Source organism: Echeneis naucrates, chromosome 7, assembly GCF_900963305.1.
Source record: "Echeneis naucrates chromosome 7, fEcheNa1.1, whole genome shotgun sequence".
NCBI classification, from domain to species: domain Eukaryota; kingdom Metazoa; phylum Chordata; class Actinopteri; order Carangiformes; family Echeneidae; genus Echeneis; species Echeneis naucrates.
This window is the reverse complement of record NC_042517.1, coordinates 25,021,192-25,041,123: the sequence shown is the minus strand read 5'-3', so window position 1 is coordinate 25,041,123 and position 19,932 is coordinate 25,021,192. Positions and strand designations below refer to the sequence as shown.

Genomic DNA, 19,932 nt, shown 5'->3' with positions numbered 1-19,932 from the left:
GCTCTGGAGTATCTCTTCTGTTCTCCCCCTTTTTATTTCCTTAGGGTGGTCCCTAGTTACAAAATATTGCAGCTCTAAAGGTGGGAACACACAGCTGCAAGTAGTGAATGAATAGACGCTTGTTATATGATTTATATTCAAGTTATAAGTCACAAGAAACTCAAACACATTGAGGGTTAGTTTATGAACGAAGTAATCTCCCTTCGACATCCTCCCTTTCTTCATAAATCTTCTTCAAAGGTCGTTGCTTCTTCTTCGGAGGTATGACCTCTGCTCCTGCAAATAAAAACACAGGTTTCTGCATTCTTGCAGGGTCAGTAAAAGTTGAGCAGTACTGTGATAATCACTTTATGTACATTTATTCTAACAGATTCAATAAAATTCAACAAGGTCCACTACAATAAAGTGGCCTCAAGTCGAGGTATCAAATAATTGCTGTTGCTGTTTTAAAGTCATTCCCTTCAGCTGTCTGATCTACAGCTCAACTTTATATCAAATTAAGTATATTTCAATAATATTCAACAGTATGTACTGTCAGTTTTAATATTTAATTTGAGGGATTTAAAATAATAACAAAGCTACTGTCAACACATTGTTTTCTCAATTAAAAGTAAAACCAAGTAAAACCAGGGACAACAAGAAAACCACATCAAATACATTACAAGTGCTTTATTTTAGGAAAATCAAATATTAAGTACAGCTTTAGTTTTCTTTTTATAAAATCAATTTCAAATCTTAACAGTAAAATTTCTCACAGTCTCAACACATCTTTCGTCAATACATAGTTTCCTGTGTTAGTGCTCTGGCCTCACAACATGAAGGTCGTGGTTTTGGTGCCCCCCTGGGCCTGGGGCTTCCTTTGTGCAGTTTATATGTTCTCCTCATGCCTGTGGTTTTCCCCCGATACGTCCGTTTCCTTCCACCGCCCAAAGAGATTCATGTCTTGGTTTATTGCTGACTCTAAATAACCTAGGTGTGAGTGGTTGTTCAACCCGGAAATTGATGTGCGAGAAGACGAATTTGTATGTGTGTTATGTTATTAATGCAACACATAATGCAACCCTAACCCTAACTTTGTGGCATATGGATGTGTGTGTTAAACAGCAAAAATTTACAGATGTAAATTATCCAAAAGAATAATAATTAACCATCAAACAGTTATGTCACAAGCAGAAAAAATCTTAAAACAGACATAATTCTTCAGCTGGAAAACAAAAGACACTAATGAATAATTTGCATTGAAACATTGATAAAATAACATGCAGTTATCACAGGAGCAAACACTGAAATATAAAACAGCTTTGCATGTCATTGGCCACATCAACTAAAGGGGTAAGAAAATGAATGTCCGGCCTTAATAAAGCAAAGCAACATCCCCTCTGTTGAACTGAACCTCGTGCAGTCCAGCTCAGTGCTCAACAATCCAACGCCCAACAACGAAAAGGACATTTGTTCCACAACCACAATATTACAAAGCTCCCTTAATATGTCTTTTAGATGCATAACTTATATTCATGTAAATAAACAATACAAAAAAAAAATATCCCTAAATATATTATTCAAATTTTGAATGAAAATGTCTGACTGTGATGGCAGCTACAAAAAATCCTTCAAGAGAGTCAGTGTTTTGATGTTATCATGTTTATGCTTAAAGAGACACGTCATGAAACCACATGAAGAAACACTTGGTGAATGATGTTTGCTATTGCATATTTGCGCTCTAAATTATAACGAAATAACTTTTAGTTGTTTACTGATTCACCTCTAATTTGATTCAAAAATGTTGCATGACACTTCATACTTTCAGGCATTGATCTTCATAAGTGACAAATTAATATACTGACTAAAAAAGGAGAGGAAGAAAAAAGTAACGCCCCTTCAGATGCCTTTGCAGAGTTTGAGTTTGGCATCACAACCGTTGGGGTGAGTGACACGATCATGTGCACAATGAAGAACTACACAGTTTTCCTTATCTGCAGTCTCAGTAAGTATTACCAATAAATGACATCAGCTGCAGTTGTGAATTAACTTGTTTAAAAGTTTGTTTTTGGAGTCTTTCAGTGTTGCGGTTTGTGTTTCTGTCAGGCTGCATCTCTGCCTCAGACTTTAACACCAGGCAGGTTAAGTTGGGTGAAGAAGTCACTCTGCTGTGTACCAACTTCACCAGTACTCCTTCTCAGGTGACGTGGTTCAGGGTGGCCAAGCTGACGGGTCTCCAACGTATTTCTCATATGTTCTGCTCTTCTGAATCTGCCTCATATTACGATGGATTTCAAAATGGAAGATTCAATGTTGTGTCCAACATGTCCACCATTTTCCTCCAAATCAAGCAAATGACTGCGTCCGACTCTGGAATGTATTTCTGTGGATATCCCGTCAGTAAAAAGCCACTTATTATCAGTCTGACATATTTAGAGGTTGAAGGTGAGACTATTCTTATATTAGCCATGTGCATGTTTGGTCAGTTTGAATATCTGGTGGTGTAACTTTGAACAAACTGTCTTTCTTGTAGAGAGGCTTGGCGAAACGATGAAGTGGAGCATGTTACTGGGCGCTCTGAGTGTTTTCCTCATTGTGGTCATTATTGGCTTGGTTATCAAAATAAAAAAGCTACAGAAAGGTACTTCTACCATTAATTCTACCGTCATTGATATATTAATATATCAATTAATACCTTTTCCTCTGCATGACAGACAATTTTCAAATTCAAACAGGAACATGCCTACATTTTCAAATCCAGCTTCAATGTTTAATTGTTTTTAAGGTTTTTTTTATTATTCATTATTATGTTTTCTTCTTCTCTGCTTTGCTTCTAGTGATGTGGTTTTATCTATTCTGCATGCATTTTTATTGTTATTTTTAAGAGTGTCAGTGAATTAACAAGACATGTTTCTGTTGTGTAGCTCAAACTGAAGAACTGAAGTCACAACAGAGAGAGGTGATGTCTCGTTTCACGTTTTTATTTCAGTAGCTGCTATAACAATTTCAGGCAACTGATTTAGTTACGTCCCAGACTGACAGAGAACCCTTTTGTTCACAGAGTCAGACCTCAGAGTTGAACTATACAGCAGTGACTTTCCAGCCAAGGAGAAGTGAAAACCCAGACCTGTACTGAAATGGAATCAAACATTAGACTAGATGAAAAGCCATGCACCTGCTGCTGTTGCAGCTGGAGAGGAACTGAAACATTCATTAGATCATCATTACCCACTTGAGCATCAAAGTCACTATCTGACTTGGTGACAGATACTCATGTGAAATGTCTAATAATCTTGTTCAGGCTTATGTTTAGCAGACGCCTTTGAATGTTTTGTTTTCAAACCATCACAGTGAGATCAGATGGTTCACGTCCAGAAGAACTGATAGGATGTTCCGTCTCTTTTGTCACAATTCTGTGTTTGGATTCATCTTCCTGTTGACAGAGAAATTGCAGTTGGAGGTGCAAACCCTTACAAAATCTGAACACATTTCAAAGTCCCGAAACAAATTTACATTTCTGAAAACAAAACACAAATTCCGAGACAAATTTACAAGTCCCGAAACAAACTGGAAAGGGAATGTCCCAACTCCAGGGTTGACCGAGCAGTGATTTTGTGGCACGAGCTGATTAACACAGTTTTGTTTTTTGTGTGGGTAGCATGGCGCTGTAGTGGTTAGTGCTGTTGCCCCACAGTAAGAAGGTCACGTGTGGGTTAACTGGGTGACTCTAAAGTGTCCGTAGATCTGAGTGTGAGTGGTTGTTGGTCTCTGTCTGTCTCTGTGTGTTGGCCCTGTGATGGACTGGTGACCTGTCCAGGGTGTACCCTGTCCCTCACCTGGAACGTTGAATGGGAATGGCTCCAGCAGCCCTGTGACACGGAAACAGAAAAGCGGTAGAAGATGAATGGCTGGATGGATGTTTTTCGTGCGGTCGGTCTTTAGAGTTTTCAAATGGCGCGGACCAGATAGAATGTGTTTGCCACAAAACGGGAAAAACATCACTTCATTATCCATGAACTCCATTGAACCCCAAATGGCTGCGTCACTCCTTTTTTGTTCATTTGTTTTCCAAAATGTGAATTTGTCTCAAACCTTGTAAAAATGTTGGATTGCACCTCCCGGCCAACGTACACCAGCTCCAACTGAGCTTTAACTTGAAAGGAAAGCTTTGAATTTTTCACATTTATAGAAAATTGGCTTGTACAATATGTGCCTTTGAACAGAACACCTTTTTGTTCTTATTCTGTAAAAACAATTGAAGGTGTCCTTTTTCAACCTTTGATTTTTGATGCACAGAAAGAGGCTCACTGATTATTTGATACACAAACCATCCAGTTGTTATTAAATGCACTGAAAAGTGGTTTCAATTAAATGTTACTTTGAAAAAGGTTAATCAAACACACTATTTTGTATCGTTCTAGCTTCAGCTAAACCTCCTAAACTCCATCCCCAGGATTTCTTAAGGTGGAAACTGCATTGCAGGTACTCAGGAACCAATCAGATTACCTTGTTGTTGTAGTGTGACCACCTACTGTAACTGCAATAAACTTATGTTTGCCCCTAAAATGCTCCCGTGTGCATTAAACTAATATTAACCATTAGCAGGTCTGCTTGTGAAATTTTAGGTTACATTTTCCCTCCAACAAGCCAAACAGCTGCTCTAGCGTAACTGAACAGGAAACACATGAAGTCAAACAAATGTTTGTGCAGGCGAAGTTCGACCTGTGAGGAAAACCTTCACATGAGGAAACAACACCAAACTTTAGAATTTGATCACTGGACTGACTGACAATTCTTGTTGTCTCTGCAGCAAAACATTTCCATAGTGAATAAAAAGCTCTGGCTGGTATGGCTGGTGTTTATGGTGGTATAAAAGTGGAAATTTAAGCTCTTTAATCTGCTCCACTTTGTATAACTGGCACGTAAGGGTGACATAGTTTTCCTGTTGGAAGATTGATGAGTGAGAGCAGAATGAATTTTGTGTGTGAATGAAGAGCAGATATGTTCTTGATGTGAGTGTTGGGCTCCTTATGTATGTGCGATATGTTTATATGTGTTTATGTGTTTTTTCCAAATTGAGGGAAAGATGAGGGGACATCATTTGTGCCTCAGGTGAGTAGAAGGCAAATTAATCAACAACCACAAGCAGACACGTGGGGACTGTGAGTGCAGGTTGAGGTCAGAGGATTACAGACCTTCCTTTAAATGACAACCATCAGACATCACATTATGATCACCTGGACTTTTTTCCATGTCTCCGTGGTCCAGTTCTGATGTCCACGTGTCCTCTTTAGGAGGTTTTGGTTGTGCATGGACACACTGACTAATCTGCAGTTACACATCCTCACACTTGACCAGTTCTACACATTAAACTGTGAATAACAAACGTTTTAGACAATATATTTTGTGTCTGACAGTGTAATGTTTAAATATTGATTTTGTAAAGATGCAGGTTCTTTGTTATTTTAGCTTTCTTGTGATTTTATGTTATGAAAGAGTTATTATTGAACAGTTGAGTCATATTGTTTCATTCGTATAAAGTAATCAGAATCAGACATTTTTTATTCATCCCCGAGGGGAAATTGTCTTCAGTTGCATATGCTCCCATTCAAAGTCTTAAAGAAGGAGGAAAGTATAAAATATATCAGTAAAGTTTAAACATAAGTACTTAGTATTAGTATATAAAATAAATCTAAAAGAATACTATGCTGTTCTGGACTGTGTTTCTCAGTCAGAGATGTGATATGAGCGCAAAACGTCTATTGATTTAAAAACTTCTGTTTATGTTATTCAAATTCAGCACATAACTGAATTGTTCTGAACAAAGAGAGCAAAAAGTTCTTCCGTGCCATGAGCTTGATTTTATTTTAGTTTCACTTCACCAGGCTTTGTGCACAACTTGACAGTTCCAAGTCAAAGTTCTGCTGCATATCAGTTCATTTTCTGACAGTGTTGAAACACAGGGAAGCTGCTCTGTTTGGAATATGATCTGATGATGTGAGTTTTAAAATCTTGGTTGTGGGGGTTGTTGCAGCATGGAGGCATCTTGCTTCAGGTTCAGGGGGACAGCGTGAGAGAGGTGCTGTCAGCAGATGCCAGGTCGCCTGCACGCCAGAAGGACCGCGGGGAGGCGACCTGGATAACAGTGGAAGGGTGGGGACGCGTCACACCCTTCCTCAAGTACCCCTCTGCTGGCACTTCAGTCGAATATTAAATGAGCAATCGCCTTCAGCTGTCGTGCCGATTGTTGTACAATAACCTTTTTATCTGAGACAAAGAAAAGAGAAACACCAGTCGTAAGAGACAATTTCAGTGGTTTGGATTGGTCAAATTTTTTTTGGTGTTTAAATTTTACAAGGAAATATTATTTCAGCACTTTTACTTTAAAATGTCATCTTTTAATGTGTTGATGTTTATTTGCAATTACATATCGTCATTTTGATATGTAATTATTATCCATCACTCCAAGTAATATTAACTTAACTGTATTGACTGCATAACCTGATAAAATCCAGTAAAAGTTACTTGAGTAATCTAAGGTAAGCTTGCAGCCTTGCACATGCTCAGTGTGTGACGTCAGAGCGTGTAATTTTGACTTCAGATGCTTCGCAGCAACATCAGGACTTCTGGAGACACACTTCAGCTGGAGGGTTATTTGGGTGTTCATTTGAAGAGACAGTTAATGGATGTGGAGCCTTGGGGTAGGTTATATGCTGAATGAACACTTTGTTTTCCACTGGCTCGTCAGCTAATGTCAGATTTAGAATAGCTCAGCCTGCTAGCTAGCTCTTCCCGCTTCAGTGGACCACTTTGGACTTGGATATTTACGGACACATTTCTGAGCACAAGTAAACAGGACTGCAGTGTGATGACTGTTCAGAGTGTGTGATACTGAACGTGAGGAGACACTTTCCCTCACTTTTTAGCGCTGATGTGCCAAAGAATAGATCATTTGTAATTGGTTTAAAATGTTTATAAGATCATTCGAGGCTAATGGCGTTAGACGTTATGCTAACCCAGGCAAAGTTGCTACACTGCAGTAACGTCAAATGCAGTTTGCTAATAAAGCTTGATGGCACAGTTGACAGACTGAAGTCAGTATGTTATGAGAACATTCTCTCACTGATTCATTTACATTTGATTATTAAAACTTGCATGTTTATTTAAACCAGCGATGGCAATACAGTTAATTTAAATGTTTAAATATATTAAAGTAAGTGTTACAAGTATGCATGTTTAAAAGTGGAATATATTCCAATTAACATGAAGTGTTAAAAAGAAATAATATTGGAAAGCTGTTTAAAAATATAGTGCCTTATTAAGGTAAATGAGTTCATTTGTGTCATAAAATTTTGATTGTGAATGATGTGAATGTTTTTGTGGTGATTAAAACTTCATTTCATTCCTTGATTGTAAAAGTGTGGCAAAGGCTTTCCTTCTGCTCATGGGCTTTATCTATGCAATGAACTTGAGCTACCCACCAAAGTTGAAATAAACATTTGAAGTGTTTCAGAAGCTCTTTCTTGAGCTTGACATCCTGAAGATGCCTCCCAAAGTCTGGGTTTGCACAACAAACTTGTATCATGAGATGACTGTTTCTGAACATACTGCCTTTAACTTGTGGTTCAGAGGAAATACTTTGTGGCTAGTAAGAAAACTAGTTAGGACATTGTGAACGGTTACATACACTTGTTGAGTTAACTTTAAAATATCTTAGGAGTGACATGTTTCTGACTGCACGTTGTTTTGTTTTTTTTGCAGTAATTGCACTTTATGGTACTTATTGCACTTGTTAGTTCACTTTAAAGTGATACTTTTAGGCATTTCATTTGACATTTTCTTTAATGTTCTTGTCAAGCCCCTCTGAGATGCAACATTTGAACTCTGATGCTTTGTATTTAGAAATGTTTGTCTCAGATCAGAGCACACAATAATACTCTTTTGAAATGTATCTTGCACCAATGTTAGCAAATAAAGGTGCTGTTTAAAAATGTAAAAATGTTTCATGTTTTGTGTCATACTTAACTTTATACTTTATTTATACATAAGAGAAAGAATTACTGTGGAAATAGTTTTTTTTAAGTAAACTTCTAAATGAGTCTGGCATCAGTCACAAGGCAAAACAAATAAATCAAATTTAGTAAAAAAGCATCATTTTATTGCATCAAAGTACTTTAGACATAGCAGGCCCAGATCAAATTCTTTATTGTTAAAGTCCCAACGCATCCCCCCATGAGCAAGCACTTGGCGACAGTGGCAAGGAAAAACTTCCTTTAAGAGGCAGAAACCTCGGGCAGAACCAGGCTCAGGGGGGGCGGCCATCTGCCTCGACCGGTTGGGTTGATTGAGGGGGTGGAGACAGAATGATAGCAGAACTAAAAAGAATAGAATAAGATGCTGATATGACTGCTCATGGCTGATGCCTATTCTTACCTCTGCCTCCACATTATAGACTGCAGCTCCTGGCCTGGATTATTATTGACTGTGGCAGCTGGCCAAGATCTGTTGTCAGACATGCAGCCATTCGATTTAAGACTTAATAAACGCTGTGAAAGCTTCATATTCTGTAAAGAAATTGAGACCTGTGGGACGATTAGCAAATTAAAATGTGACTGGAAGAGGTTCCACTCAAGTAATAACATGATTGCATCAGCTGTTGTTGAGCAGGAACATGGAGCAGAGGTAATTCACCACCTGTCTGATGAGGAGCGAAAGAGAGAAGATAAAGACAAACTATACGAAAGAAAAATGTCGTTTTATATGCATACAGGGAGAGAATAACAAACATTGAGATTGACATGCTTCACAAGAGCTCCAGGATTATTTGATTGTTTTTTTAGACCTGACTACGAAGAGCTTTATATGTGAACAGAAAGATTTTAAATTCCATTCTGTATTTTACTGGCAGCCAATGAAGAGCAGCTAACACTGGAGAGATGTGAGCTCTTTTCCTAGTTCCTAGAAACAAAAACTACTGGAGATAAGTCTGCTGTTTCTACCGCTTCTTCTGCACATCTTGAAACTGAGGCTGACCTGGCAGCATTAATGGCAAGACAGAAATTATTGAAGGACAAACATGAATTGGAGGAGCAGGAGGAACAGCTGAAGAGAAAGAAAGAGCAGCTAAAATTGGATGAAGATATTGATACAACAGCAACACCTCTCATTGTTGCCAGAAAGAAGTCCCAAACTTTGATGGTGAGCCATTAAAATATCAAGCATTTATTAAAGCATTTCAGAATGGTGTGGAAAGAAACGCTGAGAGCTACAGTGGACAGATTCTATTTCCTGGAGCAGTACACTAGAGGTCACCCTAAGAAACTGGTTAAAAGCTGTAAGCATTTTGACTGAGAGAGGGGCTATGTCAAGGCTAAAGCTCTACCGAGAGAGAATTTTGGGAATGAGCAGAAATTATCCGCTGCATATATGGAAAGGGCTCTTTCATGGCCTCCCATCAAAACAGAGGATGTAGGATGTTTTAATGCCATGGAAGGGGTGCCAATGTACTCGCCATTATAAGGAAGTTGCCTTACAAATTCAGAGACAAGTGGAGAACTGTAGTCTGTGAGCTGCAGGAGAGGCGGAACCAGAGACTTACATTTGGTGACATCACCAATTTTACTGAGAGAGAAATGAAAATCTTAAAATAAACTCAAGCAACAGCCTCATGCTGGAATTAAAAGAACAAACTTTGCCACCACTGTAGCTCCTGTAGAAGATAAAACTCAGCCCAGAACCAAAGAGAAGGAACAACTTCAAGCTGCAAGGAGGGTGTGTCTTTGTTGTGGAGGAGGACACACACTGGATTTGTGTCAACAGGAGCAACAAACAAGAGGTTATGGCTGCAATACCTGAAAGTCACCGAGTGACAGATATATATATATATAAATATATTATTTATTATTTAGTTGTTTTTTTTTTTTGTGATCACGTTGATGAGGGAAGTAGGCCATATGGATTTGGGCGGGGATGTGGCGTTAATATAGACACCTGTTCACCTGTGTGGTCAGAGAAAAAGAGGGTGAGCAGGGTCGCCATATTTTGTTGACCGCTATTTTCTTTGATTACAATGTTCGTTTTGATTATGAGTTTATGCACAATATCATGAGTTGATTATTCTTTTTCGTTAATAAAAAAAGTTTTTGTTTTTGTGAAGTGCTACAGTTGGAAGTTCAGAAGTTAAAAGTTGCAGGTCATCAGGGTCTTTATGTCTATATGAGTTGCTTTAAGTCTGACTCGCTCATTGGCTTCATTTGACTTCCAAGAGAACTTCATACTATCGAGTTCCTAGGTATTTCAGATCCAGAATGTTGAGCAGCAGCTCTTTACAAGGTTGGTTTCTCATCAGTTGTCAATTCAACTGTTGGTCCCCAGCCAGTCTCTTCCACTGAGGACAGAAAGAGATTCATTTAAACACCTTGTGCAGTTTTTCTGATTTCACAGTGATGTCAGCTCAAAGAGACATTTCTGTCAGACAAGTATTTCTTCCTGTAGAGAAAAAAGAAAAGTGCAACTCCAAGAATTAATAATAAAAACACACTGATCATAGCTGCGGTCAAACTACCGTTTCCTACACATTCAGCATCAGCGGCAGCAGTTCCTGGTTTTATCAGATGGTTTTCTGCATCACATCTGGAAAGATAGAGGGAAAGTTTCATAGGAAAATGCGCAGAAACTACAAATTCACTGTATTTGTGAGAAACCGTGTGCGTCTTACTTTGTTTGTGGTCGACAAGATGTTAATGTCCCATCTGAGAAAGTTCCATGACTGCAATCAGAGCACAAAGTATCCTTGGAGGCTGTTCCTGTAAAATGCAATCATACATATTCAGTTGTTACTAGCGTACACATCATATGACACGTCACCAGATGTATCTGATTTCTACTCAGCAATATGTGATTCCTTTTTAAAACATTCAATAACTGTCCCAATATGACTGTTGATTCTTGTTGGATCGAACATTCAGATCTTTTCTCAGAAGAGCAGAACAAGACAAATTGGTTCATAATCCAAGCAGTTTCTGTTTGACACAACACTGTAATAATCTGAATGGTATTAGCTTCAGTGCCTTCAGTGCCTGGGTTTCCTCCTGTCAGAGCTGATGAGAGTGAACCCAGGTGCAAAAAGGGGAACCTCCTCCACCTGACACCTCTGGGTACTCTGGTTTCCTCTCACCGTCCAAAGACATCATGTTTAGGTTAACTGGTGAATCTAAATTGACCTTAGGTGTGAGTGTGAGTGGTTGTTGGTCTCTGTGTGTTGGCCCTGTGATGGACTGGTGACCTGTCCAGGGTGTACCCCGACCCTCGCCTGATGTGAGCTGGGATTGGCTCCAGCAGCCCTGCAATCCCGAGATGGAAAATGCAGTGGATGGATGTTCATGTTCATACAATCCTGTCTATAAACTAGTCCATCAAGAAATTTCAGAAACTGCAGTCTATCCTTTGGAGAGTTTAATATATTATCAAAATCATGGCAATGACATAAAAACATGAAGTGATTTTCGAAGACAAAATTGGTTTGTTCGGCTTATATCTCCTAAAGCCACACACACATAGCCACATAGTCAAATATTTTATAGAAATGTATTCAGCAGTATCCCCTCTCACAAAATATGAGCTGATACATTTACACGCAAGTCTGATTTCAACTGTGGGTCATGTAGTGCTCATAACTAATAATCCAGTCTCCATAGTTTTAGTCAGCCAGTTGATCATCCAAAAGGACCTCAACTAACTGCTCTAAAACGAGCCTTTTATAAAAATCATAAGAGAGAAGCCAACCTTTTGTGATGATGTATTGTCCTGGTTTACATTCCGAGTGTTTCTCTGCTGCCACACAGCTGTCTTCTTTGGTGTCTATACAGTAGAATCCTTCCAGTGGTTCACAAATTGCATCCAATGTTTTTGTGCATGACCTCTTAACCTTCACACCAGAACCTGTCAAAACACACAGAGATTACACATGGAGATACTAAACCTGTTTCTAATCTACTGGACAGCACTAATTCCATTCTGACTAGACATGCAAGAGTTTCTCAACTCTTTGAATTCACGAGGTTGTGAGGTTTTTGTGGCTGCAGTCAGGTTTCATCAATGTGAAGTCACTTATGTGCATTAAACACAATGAATATATCCTTGCTGACACTGTCGAACTTATCTCTAACAATTTTCTCTTCACACAGTCCCCTTGTAATAATGAGAAAGAGAAATGTACCTGTGTCACAGTTTGTGCAGGGAAGACAATATTTAAGTCCAGTGATTTGACTCATGAAGGTTCCATTAGAGCAGGTCTGACAGGACGTACTCATGAACTCTGTGCAATCTTTTTTAACATGAGTTCCTGTTGGAGAGATTAATATTTAATGGGTTAGGGTAAAATGAAACTGAACTGAAAAGTTCAGTTCAGTTTCATTTTCATTACTAAAAGTGTCCAAAAAAAAAAAAGAAAATGTCCCGTCACTGTTCAGGTGGATCTTACCAGGTTGACATTTAGGACAACATTCGTCTTTTATTTCATATTCTGCTGGATGACATGACAGACTATTTCCTCTGAAGAATCCGATCATCAATAGCTGTGAAGGATGAGACAATTTTTTTTCTGGTCAGTGAAGTCTGACAATGAGGTGGAGAAAGACAACTGGAAAAGGAGGGAAGGAGAGTGAAGGAGGACACTGATGGGGGAAGAGAGGAGATCCGTGAGGGGAGAAGATGATGGCAAGACAGGATGCAGATCTGAGAGGAAGAAGGAGAAACAGATTTCAGAAGATGACTCAACACTGAAATGACCAAAGGGAGACTTGAGAGTCTTTCTTCAAATTTGGTCTTAAGATTCGACACGATTTTGCCTCCAAAAAAGTCCTGACCTTAGTGATCTGGACTTCTCTTGACCTCTAAATCTGAGCTGTGCGATCTGGACCAAGATGTTAGCAGCAGATCCTTTAAATTGTAGAAGTTGTGAGATGGAGTCTCCATGGATCTGGATGCTGGACTGGACTGACATCTGGGGAAATCAATGTGTCCACTGTAGGTGGTTTTGGTCGTGGACTGGACTCAGTGTTGACACCCTGATGGGTCTGCTGCTACACAACAAACTGTGATGCTCAGGAAACTATTTTATTCTTTTTTAAAGTAAACACAGGAAACTTGTGCAACAAAACATGGACCAGACTCAGTGATTAACTCCCTAAAACTAACAATAAATTTCAAACTATCACTGCTCCCTAACAACAAACTTTTGCCCTGCCTATGTCAATCTCAAACAGCACTACCATCAACTACTCTGACCTCTCACCAACTGCACTAGTGAAAGCGGGGTGGGGATACAGACCCTGGTCCTCACCTGGACTAACCGCCTGGTCTCAAAGAGGCTCAAACAGGCCACACCCTCCACTTAAATGCACTTCCTCTTCCTAGATTTATTCCTCTGCTTCTTCCTAGAGTCTGTCTATCTTAAGCGCTCCCCCTGCTGGGCCCCAGCTATTATTACTTCTTCTAATCCAAATCCACTGTCTGGATCTTACTGCCTCATCTGACATTTCCTTCACTATATTCCTCACCCTCTGTCCCTTTCCCCCTAACTCCTTCAACAAAAAACAAAACAGCAGATCTGGCTACAAACCCTCTACATCCTACTTCCACTGGACAAATCCTAACCTTCCATCCTCGCTGCTCAGCACCATTACCTAGATCTGCATACCTGAGCTTTTTCTTTCAAACGCTTGGACAACTGAATCCTCCCACGGCACAGTCAGCTCTATGAAATATACTCTCTTTCTATTCCTAGACCACAAAATTATATCAGGCATTAGCTTTGTACAGGCTATTTCCTGGGGAACAACAAGCTTTCCTCCTAAATCCACCTGTATCTCCCAGTCACTAGCATCCTCTAAGCTGCCTTACCTCCTTGTTATCTTTATTAACTTTCCTTCCTTCTTGAACAAACTGAATTGCCACTCTCTTTGTCTTAGACCTTCCTAAATTTGCCTGCCTCCGTATATCTTCAATGCCTGCAGCTAAGCTTTTTAAAACTTGGTTATGATGACACATATACCGTCCTTGTGACAGACTAACCTGACAAGATGTGCTGTAGAGTTGCAGTACCTGAACACAACGAACATACCGGGTCTCCATTTACCCAGAGTTTTAGGTTCTGGGGAGTTGGCAAGACATCTTATGTTGCCCCTATCAAAAATCTGCTTAGCCTGAGCCACTGCCCTAGCACTCCTTCATATTTCCTCCTGTCTACGAACCTGCTCTACAACTAGCTTTCTCTTCTCTTTGGGACCTGCTCTACTCCACACCAGTTTGCCTGGACCAAGCCCCAAGCCTCCCCGGCCTATTTATATATTACACACAATCTCTGTATGCCTAAGAGTTGCTTTCGCTTCCTGCACTGCCATTCTTGGATTCCATTTTTTCCCCTTGGTTGGGTTTGGAACCAGCTTACTAACTACCACATCTTTACTCCCAGATAAGAGGAGCTCTGTCCTAACCTTAGTACATTTAAACTCCTCCACTAGACTAGATACTGGGAGCTGAAGTATGCCTTTCCCATACAGTGCCACAGTACTTAAACATCTCGGAACACAGAGCCACTTCCTAATGTAAAAGCTTACTAGTCTTTTCATTTTCTCAGCAGCAGATATTGGAATCTCATATACCGACAGTAGCCACATCAACCAGGGAAATAATCCAAAGTGCAAACATCACAGCTTCAACTTTCCTGGAAGTCCTGATTTATCTATTCTATCCAGTCCCTCAGCAACAGCCTTCTGAAACTGCACTACCTGCTCTCCGTCATGCAAATCTGCCTTGTACCACCTACCTAGACTCTTTACTGGTTTTTCCCTAATTATTGGAATTGCCTCTTCATCTATTACAAACTTTCGATCACTTAATCTCCCTCTGCTTACTGAGATACTTACTGCTGCCTCTCTCCACCTACAACCCACCTGGACTCTCTAATAATTACCTCCATTGTTGTTGTGAATGCTCATGGAGAAATTGTACACCCTGCCATAATACTTATTTCTACCCCTTTTCCGTGGCTTCACAAACTTACTCTCCATTAGTGGTGTGTTGGTCGCAAACGATACAGCTCTCTGAAATGAACGACAGGAACCGGATCATGCCTGGCTCGGACTCGCTTATTTTTTTTTTTCCTTCTTTTTTTTCTGTTCAAGCCACACTTGATTGGTCAGCTACATGAGCACTAAACAGGAGTGGAAGGGGCTACACACAGCACAAAGAGAGTCACTAGCAGTCACCAGCATACCCACACACAGACGCTGGAAACAGGTGGGAATTGAAAATGAGTGTCAGGAAAAGAAGCAAAATTTTGATGCATTTTAGTTTTATTTGTCAAGCAAAGGCAGAATGGGTGACCAAGGCTTCAGTCTTATATATTCCAACTCAGAAATGTCTGATTCACGCTTAACGCTACAGGTTAACTTGGAAGAGAAAAAATAATTTTGGCATATTTTTACCATTTGCTGAACACTAAAATATGCACAGCAGCCATTTATGATTGTTTTGGAAGCACTCATTTCCAAGTTTGACAACTCCTAGCTAATTTTCCCAAGTTGTTTAGAATGCAGCATCACCTGCTGCTGGATTTCAACCCAGTTTTCCAAGACCCACCCCCACCCTACTTCTGATTGGCTAGTGATGTTGGTTGAGAGGGAAAGCTGCGTTACTCTCATTCCATTGGTAGGTGAACTCAATCAACTGCTCGAACCTGAAAATATCAACAAGTTTGTTTTTTTTTATGTTGCTCTTTTTTTCCCATCACAGTCCATACTTAAAGCCCTGTGCCAAACAATCCTTCTGGGGTCCATTTCCCAAAGCAGGTTCAACAAACTCTGAGTCTAACCCTGAACTCTGAATTGATCTACTCTGAGTTTTCTGTCCCAGAACAACAGATTTGAGTTAGTTTGATCAACTCTGAGTAGTTTCACCTAGAGTTAACCACGTGAACAAATATAGAGAGAATAATGCGCTCATACAACAAGTTTGAACATGTTTGCAGAAAGAAGTACAACACTGCTGCAGCTGCAAAAGTTGCAATCACAGTAATATTACAGGGGAAAACTGCTTCAATGGTAGCCTATTCATTTATTTAATTTAGGTGCAATCCTGCTGGAGGATCCCTCAACTTGTTCAGGATGTTAAGTAAACATCAAAGGTTCATTCTGTGAAATTCATGTACAACTATATAATTTAATGTCCTCCTTATCTATTCCCATTCACCAGTAAAGGTTTGCAAAATTCACCTGCTAAAAAAAGAATAAAAAAATGACAAAGAAATGCAATACTTGGACGGTCAGATTAGGAGGGCAGATCTAGAAATTGAAATACTGGAGCACAAGTTAGAGGTGTGTGCAGGTCACAGGTGAATTATGTTAACTATTGGAATATTAACTAGACTAGCTCTTGTATTTGTAGGAAATAAAGAAGACCACATTAAATGTGTATTATGTCTTTATTTGACTGCTGTGGCAGTGACTTAATCTCTGAAGTGATTATGGCATACTCAAGTGCTCTGCATCTCCGACGTTTTACAAAAAACTCCTATTTGCAAAGAAAGGCTGCAAAACACACAATTTCTGCTGCGATGTGAAAGCATGACTATGGTTGGTAATGTTGCAAATAAGGACGGATTAGGTTGTGTACGTAGATGGTGGACTGTGTCGTGAAACGGTACTGCTCAAAAAGAGAATTGTCTGGAAATGCTATTTTAAGAGAGAATATTTAATTCTCCGGGCAGTAATGCTGCACCTTCATCCATGGGATCGTTATCAAAAGGACACGCCATGTTAGTGTAAACAGTCACCTGATGGACTTCTGATATTGGCCTACAGACTGATTTAGTTTTTTAATAACAGACGGCAGAATTATGCTACGCCAAACCTCGCCTGCTGACTGAACAAATGAGGAAATCAAATACTGCGTGTGGCAGAAAAGGGGTGGAGTCAGAGAGAAACTCCAGTTTTCTTGAGAAAAACCTGTTCCCTACCAGGTTAGTTTCACAGCATATGTTACTATGGTAACTGACCGAGAGGTTAAGTCTCCCCTCTTCGTGAAACAGGCTTGAGCTATCAATCTTTCTCTGGTTTGAGTTAGCTCCCTCTGTGAAACTGAAAAGCCCAGAGCATCCTTCATTTCAGGTTTAACAGACTCGAAGTTCCACGTTTCCATTCATATGCAGCAATAAACTACTTTACCAACAAAGATGCAGCTGTTACAGTGTTTCTTCTAGGAATCATCTTCAATGGCAGGCTGGCAGTTTTCAGGAGCTGCAGACCTCAACTCACCGAGATCTGAGCTCCAGAACAGGAGGAGATAATCTGGAAACAAAAAGTAAATCATGATCATCCCAACCTGGTGCAAATGGAAGTCTTCATGCCTCCACAGCAGGGGTGTCAAACTCAAATTCACAGTGGGACAAAGTTATGGGCCAAATTCAACATTTATTGAAAATTTGACTGCAACTATTCATCTTTTCCCTCCTCTCCAGATATGTAATGTTGAACCTTTTCACATGGAAACTTCTAGCTGTTGCTTGTAGCCGTTGCTCTGCTGTGTCTGTTTCATCTGTTACTGCTTTAAACAAAAACCTATCTCTTTCTGTTACATAATTTTTTTAATAAAGTTGAGCAGGGCAGTTTAGCCCACTTGTGTTAAAATTGGGGTAATTATTTTAAATTAAATTAATGCTATGTGCATAACATTGTGTTTTGTGGTAGAGGAGAGATAGCAATGTAACATGAGCTTTTTAAAAGCATTATTAGTATATTTTTGCACAAAGTATACCATATTATGTCATGGGGACTCAAATAGCACCGAATAGTAGGAATGACCCAGAGAGCATTTGAGCAGCTTGGGCACAGAGTTGGGACAGTGTGTCAGAGGAAACATGGAAACTGTGCAGCACCCACAGACTCACACTTTGACACTTTGTCACTACACTGGGGTTAGGGATGATCCTTTCCATTTGTGAAGTGGAAATTACAAGTGCATTGTGTTCAAGTGCTTTTGTTGACGTAGTGAAGTGACACATGGCGGACACCCAGCATATCACGGTGTCACTGGCGAACACAACAGAACAAATAAAATCACGTAATTCCAGACAATGTGGTATTTAAAAAACAACAACACCAAGTTTAAATGGCGATGGTATTACAGTTCCATAAGCTTACAGCAGTATGTAGGCTACAAACTAATAAACTAACATCAGCAGAGAACTTTTAACTTTACTTTATGTTAGAATAAATGTACATAAAGTGATTATCACAGTACTGCTCAACTTTTACTAACCCTGCAAGAATGCAGAAACTTGTGTTTTTACTAGCAGGAGCAGAGGTCATACCTCAGAAGATAAGCAACGACCTTCAAAGAAGATTTATGAAGAAAGGGAGGATGTCGAAGCGAGATTACTTCGTCTATAAACTAACTCCTCAATGTATTTCTTGTGTTCCTTGTGACGTAACTTGAACTTAAATCATACAACAAGCGTCTATTCATTCACTACGTTGCAGCTGTGTGTTCCCACCTTTAGAGCTGCAACGTCTTGTAACTAGGGACCACCCTAAGGAAATAAAAATGGGGAGAACAGAAGAGATACTTCACAGCAGGTAGAGAATGTAACTGAGCACATCTCTGTCTGTTCTCCTTGCAAGTAAAATGAGCGCTGTTGTCCTTTGTCTTTCTTCCCTGTGTGTTTAATAATGTTCTAGGTGGCTTAAACCTGACACTTTAACATTCACAATGCTTTTGTTGCTCTCCGCCATGTTGTAAGGTGAACATTTATCTCATCTCGGATATCATAAAAATCTTCCAACTTTCCAGCTGAAATTACAATGTGTGTGGGTCTTCATGTGCAATTTTGACGTTGGTTTTTGGTATTTACTATAATTACTGTAGGATGAAGTCAGCATTAGCATTCAGGGACTTGAAGTCTTAGTGCTGCATGTGCTATAGACTGGTGAGTCAGCTCTAATACATATTCGGTATGATCTTGCGGGCAAAAAAATTACACCAGGCCAGATTTGAGATTGCTCCACAGTGAAAAACTGACACAGAGTCCTTGACCTAATTATTTTACCACTCACCGTCCTCAACCTTCAGATTCCCTCCTTCTTGTCAGTCCAGTAAAAATGGAGTCAGAACACTGACCACGCTTTCAGTTTTCAGTTGCAGCTGCAAGCAGAGGAAGTCACAGAACTGTGAGTGTGTGTTATAAATAGGCAAAGTCACCGGAAGAAGATGAAACTGTATGCTCTCTTTTCTTCGCTAATGCATAAAAAGCTTAACTTTACCAAGCTTGGGTAGATGGCTGGAGTGAAATTTTTAATGCCATAAACTTCATCACACCTTGCATTTTTAACCTTAGCAAATTAAACTGTCACAACGCATTTTACATCCAAGCTTATAAATTCCAAATTATTTATATGCCGATTTGCACTAAGTACAGTAGAAATAACTTGCAATCATAATCTCTACAAGATGCACACGTGAAGAAAATGAGAAAATGAGGAAATGAGCCTAACTGCACGTTGCCAGATCTTGCGAGAGAAACAAGCAATCAGCTCTAATGAAAGAAGCACAAAAAAGCGACTAGGAAAATAAAAAGCCGAACCAGTGGCTTAAACTTACCACGTTGTGTAAGAGAGGGGCAATTTATAGTATATATATATATATATAGTATATTTATATATATTGTTTGCAAGACAAAAATAATATCTTTATAAGGGAATACTGGGTGTAAATGACCTTATTAAGATGTCCATCTACATAAATGTGTCGTTTTATGCGTATAGATATTTCCATTTTGAGAGTATTCTTTAAAGGCAACGTTATTATTTATTTATTCACAAAAACGGGACTTTTATTTGAAAGGCTACTCGCTTGTGAGCGCAACTTCCGGGTGTTTCACTCTACCGCACCGGCTTC

The 19,932-nt window shown here is 39.5% G+C and overlaps 2 protein-coding genes across 3 annotated transcripts; one reads left to right on the top strand and one right to left on the bottom strand.

The window, feature by feature from the left end:
- Positions 1 to 1,903: 1,903 nt before the first annotated feature.
- LOC115046608 (uncharacterized) lies at positions 1,904 to 4,514 on the top strand. Its single transcript, XM_029507092.1, has 5 exons — positions 1,904 to 1,984; positions 2,086 to 2,424; positions 2,513 to 2,620; positions 2,904 to 2,938; positions 3,041 to 4,514. The coding sequence occupies exons 1-5, from the start codon at positions 1,939 to 1,941 to the stop codon at positions 3,113 to 3,115; spliced, it is 603 nt and encodes a 200-aa protein (XP_029362952.1). The 5' UTR covers positions 1,904 to 1,938; the 3' UTR covers positions 3,116 to 4,514.
- A 3,596-nt stretch (positions 4,515 to 8,110) lies between these two features.
- On the bottom strand, positions 8,111 to 19,494 carry LOC115046475 (tumor necrosis factor receptor superfamily member 14-like). Of its 2 annotated transcripts, none has more exons than XM_029506874.1 (9): positions 19,299 to 19,494; positions 19,092 to 19,179; positions 17,205 to 17,327; positions 12,461 to 12,554; positions 12,197 to 12,322; positions 11,764 to 11,919; positions 10,697 to 10,784; positions 10,520 to 10,611; positions 8,111 to 10,366 (listed from the first exon to the last, which is right to left on the bottom strand). In XM_029506874.1, exons 3-9 carry the CDS (start codon positions 17,244 to 17,246, stop codon positions 10,305 to 10,307), a joined length of 660 nt encoding a protein of 219 aa, XP_029362734.1. In that variant the 5' UTR covers positions 17,247 to 17,327; positions 19,092 to 19,179; positions 19,299 to 19,494; the 3' UTR covers positions 8,111 to 10,304. The 2 variants fall into 2 exon arrangements, with proteins under 2 accessions (XP_029362734.1, XP_029362735.1); XM_029506875.1 differs by having other exon boundaries at positions 10,544 to 10,611.
- Between the last annotated feature and the right edge of the window lie 438 nt (positions 19,495 to 19,932).